At 45.2% G+C, this 14,415-nt stretch overlaps 1 protein-coding gene across 4 annotated transcripts in view; it reads left to right on the forward strand.

Annotated features, from left to right (window-relative positions):
• Positions 1-14,415, forward strand: part of MSRB3 (methionine sulfoxide reductase B3) — a 138,625-nt gene that overhangs the window by 14,728 nt on the left and 109,482 nt on the right. The window contains exon 2 of one of the 4 annotated variants that reach the window (XM_054025724.1): positions 13,949-14,092. The exons of 2 other annotated variants lie outside the window; for them this stretch is intronic. In XM_054025724.1, coding sequence (XP_053881699.1) covers positions 13,981-14,092 — 112 coding nt within the window. In that variant the 5' untranslated portion in view covers positions 13,949-13,980. Of the gene's footprint in view, positions 1-13,948; positions 14,093-14,415 lie in introns of those variants that run through there. One more of the 4 variants, XM_054025743.1, reaches the window with a different exon arrangement.

The raw sequence follows: 14,415 nt of genomic DNA on the forward strand, positions 1-14,415 counted from the left end.
GAGCCGGTAGCAACCAGGGCCAGGCTCAGTATCTAGAGGTTCCTTTTCAACAATACAACACAGAACCAGATCGAGCCCCCACCCAGTAACGTGGGAAAATTACAATACTTCCCCACTTGCTAGCACAGAGTCTGAGTGTAGAAAATAAACTTTTAATGAAAGGAGGGAAGTCACCCAACATTATTTAGGGAAAATGCCACAAACAGGATTCATAATTATAAAACTGACCACAACACACATCCCAGAGTGCGTGGGGCAGTGCCTTCTGCCTCATGTTCTTGCCTTCTACAACCAAAAGTTCCTTTTCTGTGCCCCTCTGCGCTCCCTCACCATACCCCACTCTCAGTGGTTGTCCTTGGTCAGTGAGGACCCAGGGTTCAGAGGCGCATCTGTGTGAGTTCACCTCCCACCCTGGGAAGAAGGCATCTTGCTTGCTGCACCAGCTGAGTACTTGCTTTGGCTGGCTGGCCCTGCTCACCGCCTTGCCAGCCACTTATTCACTGGCTGTCAGTCACCTTCTGCTGCCACCTGCCTCTCTGCTGTGACCTCTGCACATCAGTCTCGTAGTAATTTTCAGCTCGTTGCAGGCTGGGCAGAAACATTGCCCCCATCTCAAGTAATGTCAGCTCTCATTTGAGTACTTTAATATAACAAAGAGGCTCCTAATGAATCCTATTTAGCTTTTTCTTTAAACAGGAGTGGGAGACAGGTTAAACCAGACTGGAGACCCTTGGGGAGAGTCCACACCTCCTGGATGGAACACCTGTCCCCACTCCTCTTACTTTCACAGGGCTCTGGCATTTGAGCCCCTGGCTTAACGAGTCCTTTCAGCTGAGGGTGACCCCCTCATTTGGGACAGGTTAAGCACAGTTCTGCTCCCCTTTATTCATACAATAATAACAACATTGGTAACAGCAGTTACCCCTGCATTGAGTACCAAAGCAATTTGTAACTCAACACCAGCCATAGTTGATTACTTTGAGTAACGCTGCTCTATCTACTGGATATCTAAGCAGAGTAGGTGTGTTCATGTAAATACAGTTTGCTCCTGAAGTCTCTCTCCCTCCCAGCTAGCTGTCAGGGGAGAATTCATTCAGACCCTGCTTACACATTTAATAGCTGGTGTCATTGTCTAAGAATGCTAGCATGTTTGCCCTACTAGCAGACTGCTGATTATATGGACTCTGTAGCTCTAGAGAGGATAGTTACTCCGTTGATGTAGATCTTTTGCAGTGGTTCTCAACTGGGGGTACGCAAGGGTCTTCCAGGGCAGTGGTTCTCAACCAGGAGCCCAGGGCCCCTGGGGGGCCATGAACAGGTTTCAGGGGGTCTGCCAAGCAGGGCCAGCATTAGACTTGCTGTGGCCCTCGGCAGAAAGCTGAAGCCCCACTGCATGGAGCTGAAGCCCAAGGCTCTGAGCTCCATCACCTGGGACTGAAGCTGCTGAACCCAAAGCATGAGAAACTTAGCTTCATGGGAGCCTCTGTGGCATGGGGCCCTGAGCAATTGCTTTGCTTGCTGACCCCTAACACCCAGTGGCCTAGCCAGGTGGAGTGAACGGGCTGGGCGGACATAAAAAAAAGGTGCCACCCACTGCAGTGCTTGTACTCACCGGGCAGCGCTCCAGGTCTTCAGTGGGCACTTCGGCCGGTCCTTCACTCCTTCACACAATGTCTTCGGCGGCATTGAAGGACCCGCCGCTGAACATTGAAGGACCCGCCGCTGGAGCGCCGCCCAGTGAGTACACGCGCCGCAGCGGGTGGCGCCTTTTTTTATGTCCGCCCCCTGTTCAGAGTAAAAATTCAAAAGGCACCAAAAAATTCAAAAGGTGCCACTTGTGCTCAGTGGGGGAGCGGCCGCTCCCCCTGCTCCCCCCCAGCTATGTTACTGCTAACACCGGCCCTGGGTTTTATATGCAGAAAACCAGTTGTTGTGGCACAGGTAGGGTGTGGCGTTTTTATAGCATGTTGTGTGTGTGTGTGTGTGTGTGTGTGTGTGTGAGGGGGGCTCAGAAAGAAAAGGGTTGAGAACCCCTGCTCCAGGGGGTACATCAACTCATCTAGCTATTTGCCTAGTTTTACAACAGGCTACATAAAAAGCACTAGCAAAGTCAGTACTAATTTCATACAGACGATGGCTTGTTTTATACTGGTCTATATACTATATGCTGAAATAAAGTACAATATTTATATTCAAATTGATTTATTTTATAATTGTAGGTTAAAAATGAGAAAGTGAGAAATTTCTCAGTAATAGTGTGCTGTGAGACTTGTATTTTTATGTCTGATTTTGTAAGCAAGTAGTTGTAAAGTGAGGTAACACTTGGGGTATGCAAGAGACAAAGCTAAGGCTGAAAGTGTGTTTCAGTTGACTCTGAATAGCACCCCCAAAATTGCTTTCTTTAAAAAAAAATTCTACATGTTTAAAAAATAAACAACCTCCCCCATCCAGAACACCACTACCACCTATATTGAAAAGTCATTCCTCACCTCTGTACCATGCCAATCTCCTGCCCCAGTCCATGCAACTCCTCTTTCTGACTCTTCTACTGGCTTTGAGACCAGGATTTGTGGCCCCCTAGTACCCTTCCATGTCTCTCCCAGACCCCTTCCCTTCTGCCCTTGGTTCAGTGTTCATGCCTCCAGTGACCCTCCTGGTCCTTTCCCCTCTGGCCTCCTACGCATCCTGTCCATGGTCCACCACTTCTGGATCAATGTCTACTGGCTGTATTAGCACAGCTTGAAGTCAGCAGCAAGTCAATTTATATTTATAAATTATATTAAACTTTGTTCTATGTACACGTGAAAACAGCTTTGTAACTCCCTGCTGACCCCAAAAGCAAAAAGTTACTACTCACCAAAGCCAGCAAAACAAAACAGGTTTTCTATGAATGACGGCCTGTTACACATCAGGTTTGAGATACATTGTCAAAACTGCTTGCTTACTACATACTAGTGGTACTTAGCTTTAGCCAATGCTGCTAAAAAATCATTAATGCTTTCGTGAGCATTAATTTTACCTACACTTTTTTTAAAGGGTAGCATATTTTAAGGAGGAGAAAGATGAGACTTACTTTTTTTAAAATTTGCAATCTAACTTGAATACTTTGTCTCCTGATTGCATATACTTTTTACTCATAATACTGTTTACAGTAGAACCTCAGAGTTACGAACACCAGATTTATGAACTGACCGTTCAACTACATGCCTCATTTGGAACTGGAAGTATGCAGTCAGGCAGCAGCAGGGAGGGGCGGGGGGGAAGCAAATACAGTACAGTACTGTGCTAAATGTAAACTACTAAAAGAAATGGACAGTTTAAAAAAAAAAAAGATTTGACAAGGTAAGGAAACTGTGTGCTTGTTTCATTTAAATTAAGATGGTTAAAAGCAGCATTTTTTTCTGCATAGTTAAGTTTCAAAGTTGTATTTAAGTCAATGTTCAGTTGTAAACTTTTGAAAGAACAACCATAAAGTTTATTCAGAGTTACGAACAACCTCCATTCCCTAGGAGTTTGTAACTCTGAGGTTTCACTGTATTGGCATATGTTCTAAGATTATGGTTCTTCATAAATCATTCTCTTGAATATGTCTAAGATTTGGAAAGCTTCAGTTTTGAAAAACTCTCATTTAGTGATGGTAGTTTCACACTATTTAGTTGGTAATCATTCAAGTTTATAGTATTTGAACTAGGTTTTTTCCCGCTCTCATATTATTCAGTCACTAGCATTCAGTATGAACACTCTGTAACAAATATAGCTTCAAAGGAGGTGTGAACATTGAGAATTAACCCAGTTTTTATATATTACCAGACATTTTAGTATGTTTTCAAAAGTTTGCTTATTTAAAAAGGGGGAAAAAATCTGTAAATCAAATGACACTAGTTAGCTTATGTTGCACTTTATAGAATTTTCTATGTTCTGTTCTGTATATAAAGATGTATCAGTGGCTTAATAGCTTTGTTACAATGCATACGCTGCTTTTTTAAAAGATTAATTCTAGAGTTATGGCACGTTAACAGTACTTTTCAGGTTGTGGGTGCAGTGTTTGGTATATCTTCTTTACACTAGACTATTAAAAAAAAAAAAAAGATAAATGCTGGCATACAAAAACTAATTAACTTGCACACTCACAAGGTTAGTTTAGGTGCAGGCACAGAGCAATAGCATGGTAATCGTTGCATTTTTAAAGAAATATTTTGCTTCAGTGGCTGGATGCACAGGCTTTTCTTGTGTGCTTAACGTTTTTAAATATTGTTTTAAAGATAAGTTAGAACACTATTAATTCCATAACTTTACTTAAAGGTTGTGGCAGTAAGTAGTATTGATAGTTTAAAAAAAAAAAAAAAAAAACCTGGTAGAAAATTTCCATGTAAGGAGAGTGCCTGAGAAAGAATCTGGTGATTTTGATCCTTTTAACCTAAAATGCTTTGGAATAGCTGAGGTATTAAAAAAAAAAAAAAAATTAAAAAAGGAATCTAGTGATTCTCAAATGATACTCCGTACTAAAGTAATTAATGAACTAATGGAGAAGTCATTACAGTATTTTACCAAAAACTATTTCAAATAATAAGCTTTTTTGCTAAATTTGAAATGGTGCTGATTTCTGGTTATAACATGCTGCAGGAGAACCTGAGCTGTGAGCTGCTGTGTTACCCCTCTGCCTCAGCAAGCATGTGTTTTGCTGGCAGACTGTGTGACGGCTTCCTGCCACACCAGTCTGTCTTCTCACCAGCAAATTCCTCAAAGTTCTCGAGCCCAAACCTCACCTAGCAGGTAACAGCCAGTAAACTCCAGCCCCTGAGTTCCTCAGAGATGTTTCTCTTCAATGCACAGCCCCTACCACTGTGCATTCACAGAAGATATTGTTTGTTGCTCTGTTAAGGAGTCAGTACATCACAGTTTTAGTTTAATTGGGGTAAATACATCCTTCCCCCTCAAAAACAGCACTGGATTTGTTTATAGTAAAACTAAAACAAGTTTATTAACAAAAGAGCATGGATGAAGTGATACCAAGTAAAAGAAATAAAGGTAGAGATGGTTATAAGCAAATAAAAGTGAAAACACATATCTAAACTTAGTTTAGCAAGTTACAGTGTTTGTTCAAAATGGTTACTCTCACCCCTAGTCTCCTTTTTAGCTTTTTGCTGGCCAGCTTGGCCAGGACGCATCAAAGAGATCAAATTGGATGGTTCCTTTGTCTCCTTAGGTGAAAGATAAAGATGGAGTCTCTTGTTCCTTATACAGTGGGAGTGGAACAATTTTTTACAGTGAGGGTGCTGCAGGCAGAAACCATGTATTTGGGTTGTTATTACTACTTCAAGGCAGGGGGTGTGGCAGCCCCCTCAACACCCCTAGTTCCATCACCTATGTCCTTGTATCCCCAAAGGGATGTCTTAGTCTTACAAGTCAGGAAGGCATCCTGGGGATTCAGTCTCCCGTGTGTCTCTGGGGAAAAGGAGCCATGTTAATTTTCTGTCTCTTGAGTTCAGGCTCAGGATAACCCTTGCTGGTTTAGCTCGACAGTTTTGTTTATGGCTCATATGTAAATTGAGGGAAGCCCACATTCCTTTGTCTAGGACAGACCTGCTTATTGCCTATATGTAGGTTAGTCTGTGTGGTCTTAAACATGTTTTAGTAACATCATAAACAGGGAAATCATAACTTCATATCAAACATTAACACATGCATTAATAACCAGCATGCTATTAGCTTTCATATGGTACCTCACAGGGCATATTTTATTGAAGTATCATTGTAGTAGTGTGTGTGGTGTGAATGCAGGGTGCTTGGGTCACACTGGTTCATGGTTGTGACTGAGAATTTTAAATATACTTGTTATCTATTCTAAATTTTAAAAAAGTAGCAAACTGCAGAAGAACAAGGAGATAATATGAAGCTAAAAGAAAATAGTGATTATGTTAAAGAATCAGGTACCGAATGAAATTACATAGGACTGATTTCTGATATATAGATGTGTGTGGCATGGTGTCTCTAGGAAAATCAGCTTCTCCATTGGAGGGCATGATCATTTAATGTATTAAGATGTATCACATTTTGTTTAAAATCAATTATTTTAATTTATAAAGTATTAATAAAAATATATCCCAAGTCTCTTCTGGCTATATACCTAATGATTATTTGTTAGAAGTTTCCCAAAGGCACCATGATATAGCAGTGGTAACTGATTCTGCATAGAGGATGTTCTGTGGTGTGTTGGGACAATCTAGGCTGGGGCTGGGGCTCTTTGGGAGATGCTAGTCCTGGGCACAAGTTTGGTTCGAGCAGCCCCCAGGATCTGAGGGTGGAAAGGTGGTGTGAATCCATCTGTGTTCTCAGCCTGGCTGAGGAACGCTTTGATGCATTTGAGGAGCTGGTCCTATCAAAGTATTAATTTTTTTCTTCCTTCTGTGTTTCTTCCTTCAATTTTGTCTTCTCTTGGTTGTCCTGCAGTGCATCACAAAGGGGGTCATGAAAAGTGACTGACTGCCTTATTGATGCATATTTTATTAAAATAAAGCATCTGCATGGGCAGCTCTGCATATTGCTCAGCCACCTAGGGATATCTGCACACATTCAGCAAGCTGTAAATTAGCTTCCATAGTAAGCGGTCACATACTCATTTATTTTAGACAAAAGCAACACAAACATGCAAGAGTATTCTTTCAAAGCAGTGTACTTCCTCCAGACTTGAACTTAAAAGTCCCATTTAGGTCCCAGTGATGTTGGGTAAAAGTTGGCCTACTTCCTTAGGCTCCTTTGCAAATCCTAGTGCTAGTCATTAATGAAAATAATTCCTCACTCACATAATGCCTAGCACAATGTGGCTGAGATCCCAACTGGGGCCTTTTGGAGCTGTCAAAGTGCTCCAAATGAGATATAATGCTTAATTAACCTGTTAAAGAGTTTAGTACTTTTTCCAGAGTACACGGAGTACAGCAGAAGGCAGCAGTGCCGTAATCTTGTACAGAGTTTAGGACTGGGAACAATGAACTCTTGAGTTTTAATTTCAGCTCTGCCGCTGTTTTGGCAAATCACTTAATGTCACTGTGCTGGGCTGTTTGCCCACTTGTAAAAGGGGGACAAAAATGCTACTTCACAGGATTGTGTCAAACCTTATGGCAGTCCTTGTCACAATGGGAGAATTGACAAGAATGGGGCCTCACTGGTCTTCTAACCAGGTCATTTTAAAACATTTTTATGAGTGGTAATTAAAGTATGAGAATTTTATTACATATCGTTCTTTACTGTGGTTTATTATACAACATGTTTCACTTGACACACATCACCATTTTACATACATACCGTGTACCACTCTTTAGACAAACAACATATACCACAATAGAGTCTCAAAAAATAAATACATCTGTTTAATCTTCACTCACGGGGTGAAACTTCAGAACTGGTCTGTTTTCTCAGAAGATAAAATATGAAGTCATTTCTGAAGAGCAGGATAGAAATTCCATCCTTAATCAGTGAACAAAATGGCAGGCTAGCAAGCTAGCCAGTAGGAATTATTAAATTAAAGGTGTGCTTTCAGAATACATGCATCATGTCCTCTGAGCACCAGAAGCCATTTAATCTTTGCTGGTGCACTATGAAGGTCAGTCCTGGAATGGAAAAGATTAGGGATATTTCTCAAGATGTTGAAAGGATTGTAACTTTAAAAAAAAGTCTATTTAAGTCTGTTGCAGTTATAAACTTACTGCCATAAAAGGAATGTGCTATATGTTGGTACGCTGCCAAGTTTGGGAAAACAAAAATATAACAGAGCTCTATAGGAGCTGAATAGGACTGGTCCCAATACAGACCCCTGATGGACATCACTGTTTACCTGTCTCCACTCTCACCTTTTATTCCTACCCTTTGTTTCCTGTCTTTTAACTGAAGTCCCTGGCAGTGCTTTCAGGATCATCTAAGGATCATTAATTTACTTTAATGACAAGCCTTTTGTTATCCTAATCACCTGCCTCTGTTATAAACAAACTCCCAGCCCCAAAGGCTGTGTTGCTCCCAGCTTCTGAACTCATCCCATATTACACTCAAGCTGTTGCAGTTAAGAGCTCTGGCTGGGGCTGGGGCAGAGGTGAAAGTAAAACGGTCCAGTCCGGTATGGCATACCGGCAAGAGCCGGTACGCTGTGCCGGACTGGACCGGCTTCTCCAGCGGTGATTTAAAAGGCCCAGGGCTCCAGCCGGATCTCCGGCAGCCAGGCTCGGGCAGGTATTTAAAGGGCCCAGAGCTCTGGCCCCTGTGGGGAGCCCCGGGCCCTTTAAAGCGCTGCCCGAGCCCCGCTGCTGGAGCTCCGGTGGCGCTTTAAAGGGCCCAGGGCTCCCCACAGCGGCCAGAACCTCTGGCCCTTTAAATCACTGCCGGAGCCCCGGGGCTCCTGCAGCCGGGCTTGGGGGGATTTAAAGGGCCCGGTGCTCCTGCCACTGCAGAGAACCCCAGGCCCTTTAAATCCCCACCAGAGCCCTGCCGCCGCTACCCCGGGGCAGTGGCGGCAGGGCTCTGGCAGCGCTTTAAAGGGCCCGGGGCTCCCCGCAGCGGCAGGGCTCCTGTGGTGATTTAAAGGGCCTGAAGCTCTGCGGCGGCCGGAGTCCCGGGCCCTTTAATTTGCCCCTGAGCCCCGGGGCTTCCAGCCGCCTCTGCAGCTGGTAGCTCCGGGATGATTTAAAGGCCCTGGGGCTCCCAGCCACAGCCCCAGGGCCTTTAAATCTTGAAAGGCCCCACCTCTTCCAGTTGAAGCCATGCCCCCGCCCAGGACTCTGGCAAACCAGTAAGTCCTTTAAATTACTTTCACCCCTGGGCTAGGGTGAGTAGACCTCCCCTGGATAACTCTCTGTTGCTGGTTCCAGTTCCAGTCCCCAACAATTGACTCTGGTTGCAGAGTGCAGTGCTCTGTTTCCTCTCCTCTTTTAGCAGTGGCCTCTACTAGAAGCAGCTAGATTAGCTCCTGCTTCTTGTTTCCATCCTTTTTTCAGGCCTTCAGGCAAGAGCCTTCACTATAGGTTAAAACAAGGAGGAGAAGGCAGCCCAACATATATAGCAGGGGTGGCCAAACTTACTGACCCTCTGAGCCGCATACAATAATCTACAGAAGTTCGAGAGCCGCAAGACACGCACAACCTGCCTCGCAGGGCAGTGCCTGCTGGGATACGGGACTAAAGCCCTGAGACCTCCCTCCCTACAGGGCAGAAGCCCCTCGCCCCATCACTTGGCTTCAGGGCGGAAGCCTAAAGCCCCCTAGCCCCCATTCTGGTGGAGAATGGGAAGGAACATGGGGGGGAGCCTCCGTGAGCCACAACGTAGCTGTAAAAGAGCTGCATGCGGCTCACAGGCTGTGGTTTGGCCATGCCTAATACATCATCTAAGCCCTCCTTGAACCACTAGCAAGTGATATGTGATCCACAGTTTGGGAACTGGCAATTTAGACTGTAAAATTCTTTAGAGAAGTGCAGCGTCTTAGCTATGGTGTTGTCAGGGGCAGCTCTATGTATTTTGCCACCCCAAGCACGGCAGTCAGAACGTGCCTGGGGCGGCAAGCCGCAGGGAGAGGCCTGCCGGTCGCCATGAGGGCGGCAGTCAGGCTGCCTTCGGCGGCATGCCTGCGGGAGGTCCGCTGGTAACGCGGATTCGGCGGCATGCCTGTGGGAGGTCCGCTGGTAACGCGGATTCGGCGGCATGCCTGCGGGAGGTCCGCTGGTAACGCGGATTCGGCATCCCTGCTGCCGAATTGCCGCTGAAACCACGGGACCGGCGGACCTCCCGCAGGCATGCCGCCGAAGGCAGCCTGACTGCCGCCCTCATGGCGACCGGCAGGCCTCTCCCTGCGGCTTGCCGCCCCAGGCACGTTCTTAGTGCACTGGTGCCTGGTGCCGCCCCTGGGTGCTGTATACCAAAGTTAGGTAACAAAATAATGAGGAATCAGTGCTGTGGCATCTCCCTGAAGGTAGGAAGCAGGAGTAGTTGTAAAAGAGGAATCAGTTTTGTGCGAGTAGAAAGTTGGCAACCCTACCTAAAACCCTGGTTCCAGTTGGGAGAGAAGCCTTGGTGTAAGGGATGTGTTCAGTGCATAGCTGGGGTGGGAGGGGTGTGTCAGGGGTATAGCTGTAACACACAGCACTGCAGAGATTCTTCACAGTGCTGCAGTCCATAGGGAAGCCCTGGGAGGCTGCTATAACTTAAACAGGCCCCCCCTGAGCTGCCTGCATTATGCTGGGGGTCTCTTCAGGTCGCAGAACAGTCCAGGACTGGGAGAGTGCAAAGGTGGCTGAAAACCATTTTACCTACCCTCTCCCTGGGCTAAGCATTCTGTGCACCCCTTAGAGAAGTGGCGGATACGCATACCCCTGGGGATATACAGACGTCTTCCAGGGGGTACATCAACTCATCTAGATATTTGCCTAGTTTTACAACAGGCTACATAAAAAGCACTGGTGAAGTCAGTACAAACTAAAATTTCATACAGACAAAATGAGAGAGTGAGCAATTTTTCAGTAAGAGCATGCTGTGACACTTTCGTATTTTTATGTCTGCTTTTGTAAGCAAGTAGTTTTTAAGTGAGGTGCAACTTGGGTTATGCAAGTCAAATCATACTCCTGAAAGGAGTACAGTAGTCTGGAAAGGTTGAGAGCCACTGGTCTAGAGGCACAGCGTAAAATCTCTCCCCAAGAATGGTAATTGGCATTAAAGATACTGGAACAGTGGTTTCTTCCTAAGTTCCTTGTAGTGGCCTGACTTCTTATTTTAGAAATCCAAGTTGCAGGTCTGATTCTGAACCCGTTGAAGTCTATGGCAAAGTAGAAACAGGATCAAGAGATTTAACTGATATCCAGATATGTTACCACTATCAGACATGGATTAAGGTTTCGTGGGGCCCTGGGCCAGAGCAAGTGGGGAGCCCCTCCCCACCCCTTCTGCCTGCAGTCCCGCCCCCCGTTCTGCCCCTTCCCCCGCTGCACTGCCCCATTTCACGCACAGTCAGCCCCATTCTGCCCCCCCCCACATTGCTGCTCTGCAACCTTGCTCCTTTCTGCCCCCACTCCCCCACTGCAGCCCCAACACCGGAGAAAGCTCTGCCCCTCCCCCACCATGGCCCCGGGCCGCAGCGGGCAGTGAGAGCTTCCCCAGCCCTGAGGCCACAGGAGGGAGCCAGAGCTCCTCCAGTCCCGGGGCCATAAGTGTAGTTTGACTGCTATGTTTGGGGGGACAAAGTGTGCCCACACATGCGTGCGCACGTGCACACTGAAGCCAGTCCCCTTGGTTCACTGGATCTCTCCTCCCATCTACAGCAATACCTGGGCTGCCAGTGCTGGGGGGGGTGAGGGGGGAGGGAGGGGACAGGATGGCATAACGGGGGAGCCCCAGCTGCTGCTGGAACCACTCTGGCATCGGCTGCTGCAGAGATGTCCTTGCTCTGGTGCTGCAGTGGTTGCCTCCCTGCTGGGGCTGCTGCTGCCCAGGGAACGCCACATGCTGGGTTCCTGCTCCCCACCGCCCATTCCCGTATCTTCCTTTCTTCCTCCTCCCCTTCTTCTCCCCTTTTTCTCCCCCCACCCCCTCTGCTCTGTCCCCTCTCCTCCCTGCGGGCATCAGGGTTGTAGAGGAAACAGGAGGGCACTAGGACCCAGGAGGCAGTGTCCAGCTGCTGAGGCAGGCTCCAGAGTGCAGGGGAAAAACTGCTCAGTCCTGCTCCGTCTGCTCCCCGTTAGCCGAAACATGCCAGGGAGGGGGGTCAGGGTACGCGGGTGCCTATTTTTCCAGGGCCCTTCAATTGGCTGGGGACAAGCCCTGTTGGCCCAGTGACTAATCCGCCACTGACCACTGTTCTCCTTCCAACTACACGCTCTCTTACTCTTGCTTGGAAATAACAGGGCAGGGATGTACAGCAGCTTCTTAGGCACATTTATCTTGCATTAGCTTATGCTAAAAATTATATATCTTTTGACTGTATTCTTCTTCCCTCCATCCCCCTTTGCACGTCATTTGTCAGCTTAGATTGTAAATTCTGTGTGGCAGGGATTATGGCTTTGTGTGTGTCTGCACAACACCTAGCTCAGGGGGGCCTGGTGCTGCTTCAGGCTTCTAGGAACTGCTGCAATACAAGTAATAGAAATAGCGCTTAAACTTCAAAAGAGAGAAGAAAGCCTTCTGCTGTAGTATTTTTTTATGAATGCTAGTTTAGTTTTATTGGGTTTTGTAGAGTTATAGCTTTACATCCTTTATCGATACCTGGGACCAATAGCAACAATTTGGTGAACACTGGCTTTTTCAGGTGATCAGGGTCTGTCTAGTTTGAAATCTTTGGGGTTTTTAAATAGCTTTTCAACAGCTTACACTTTGGGGAGTTGCAGTCCTGTTTATGTGTAACAAAAGAGGAAAAAATAGTTTGTGCTGCAGTGGTAAACAGCCTTAGGTTGTTAAGAAACAAATTTATGAAGCAAGCAGAGGGAAGGCACAACAGGAAAAATGAAACATGAGGAAAATATAAGGAGTGGAGACTAACATTTCTCCCTCCTTTCCCCTCACAAACAAATGTGCCAGCTCCTCTGTCATCCAATGGGACGTATCAATCTAAAGAATAGTGAACAGAGTGTAAAAAGTAAAAAAACACAAATGATGCTCTTTTAGAAAGTGTGAAATTGAGTATTTTTATTTTTCTATCATCTATTTCCCAGTGCAACAATGTTAGAGAATGTTGTATTTCTAAGTGGCTGCAATGGAAGATCTTTGGTAAACTACATATCAGACATGGTATAGGTAGCTTCTATCACACCTTGGCCTACAGAAATTGCTGACTGATGCCAAGGTCTCCAAAATAGCTGAGAGTTTTCTCAGCAGATTACTTTTAATAAATTAGGAGTACTATGTTGTGAATTTCTTATGAGCCAAGCCTACATAAAATAGTATCTACAGGAAACAAAGTTCCCATTGAGGCTAGTGGCAGTTTTGCTTGAGAAATGAGCACAGGACTGGGATTTGAATGATGTAAATGCAGACATTAGGAACTAGATACTAGTCTTATTCTTTGAATTACAGTTTGTATTGTGGTAGCACCCACAGTTTGCTAGATGCTGTTCACATCCACGCAGGTGGACACAGTCTCTGCCCTGAGGAGTTTACAAAACTGAAAGGCGATATTATGCAATCGTTTTTTACAGAAGCCAGTTGACTTCATTGACAAATTCTGCATGCAAATCAATGGTATGTTATGGCCCTAAGGAGTGCATCTGTTAAATTGGTATACATTTGCAATATACATTATTCTAATGAGAAACCAATCAGTGATCAAATGGAGAATGCTCTGCCAACAGCCCCCTTTATACTAATGGGGGCTTCAGCTCTTGTGTCTCCACTGACCACATCTGTGGGGGTGTGGCCTGGGAAGACCAGTGATCTCTCAGAAGTAACAAAATTCTGATTAATTTACACTTGAAATCACTACAGAGATGGTGTTCTCCTTTTCACTCCCTCCCTCCTACTTCCAAATTCATTCACGAGAGTCCAAGGAAGTATTTCAGCCTTAGCACTAAAACTTGGCAAATATTAAACATTTCACCTTACTTGTGTGACTGTGTCATGTAATAGATACAATTGCTGTATAGGGACATAAGATCACTGACTGAAAGCAAGCCATACCCTTTGTCCATCTTGCTATATAAAGTTCTTTTTAACACTTTCAGAGTCCATTATCTAACCTTAGCAACACAGCTATGTCTTTGCTAACTGAATGATTTTTTCCTAAAAGAGCCTTTTGCAACCATAACCACTAGATGGTGCTCTCCTATTTAGATAATAGTAAAAACAGTATTAACTATAAGTTATCCAGTAAGAGCATGTTGGAGACCCCTACTCTTGGGGCACCCAGCTTTTTAATTGTAGAATACATCTTTGTTCTTTGCCTGACCTGCAGAGTGACATCACTGCCTTTCTTCCTGTTGCACTGTAGCTGCCTGACTCACAGGCTTTGACACAAGCCAGATGGCTGCGATTGGTAGGCGCACAGGCTGCCTGGTACTGCAGTTGATGAAACAGAATAGGAAGACGTTTTATGATCAGTTGCGGGAGCACAATAAGACTGCAGCTTTGCTAGGTAATTACATTTTCACTGCACACTTTACTTCTCACAGTGAAGGTCACTAGAAAAAAATACATTTTTATTTGTACTGTTTATTATGTATAGATCTTTGATCTTTTATTAGTCAGTAGTCTGCTCTGGAGGATTTTTTTTTAACTAGTTCTGCAGTCACTCGTGAAAATGACATGTTTATTTATGTTTAATGGTTCTTTCGAGCTGTTCGTTGTGTGGCACTTACCTTCCTTCTCTCTTTTGTCTCCATTTAGTAACATAAAAATGTTTTGGTTTTGTAGTGAGTTTAGTTTGGAGAAGTCAGAGTTCAGGCATGTTAATACAAG

Source organism: Malaclemys terrapin, chromosome 1 (genome assembly GCF_027887155.1).
Source record: "Malaclemys terrapin pileata isolate rMalTer1 chromosome 1, rMalTer1.hap1, whole genome shotgun sequence".
Classification (NCBI taxonomy): domain Eukaryota; kingdom Metazoa; phylum Chordata; order Testudines; family Emydidae; genus Malaclemys; species Malaclemys terrapin.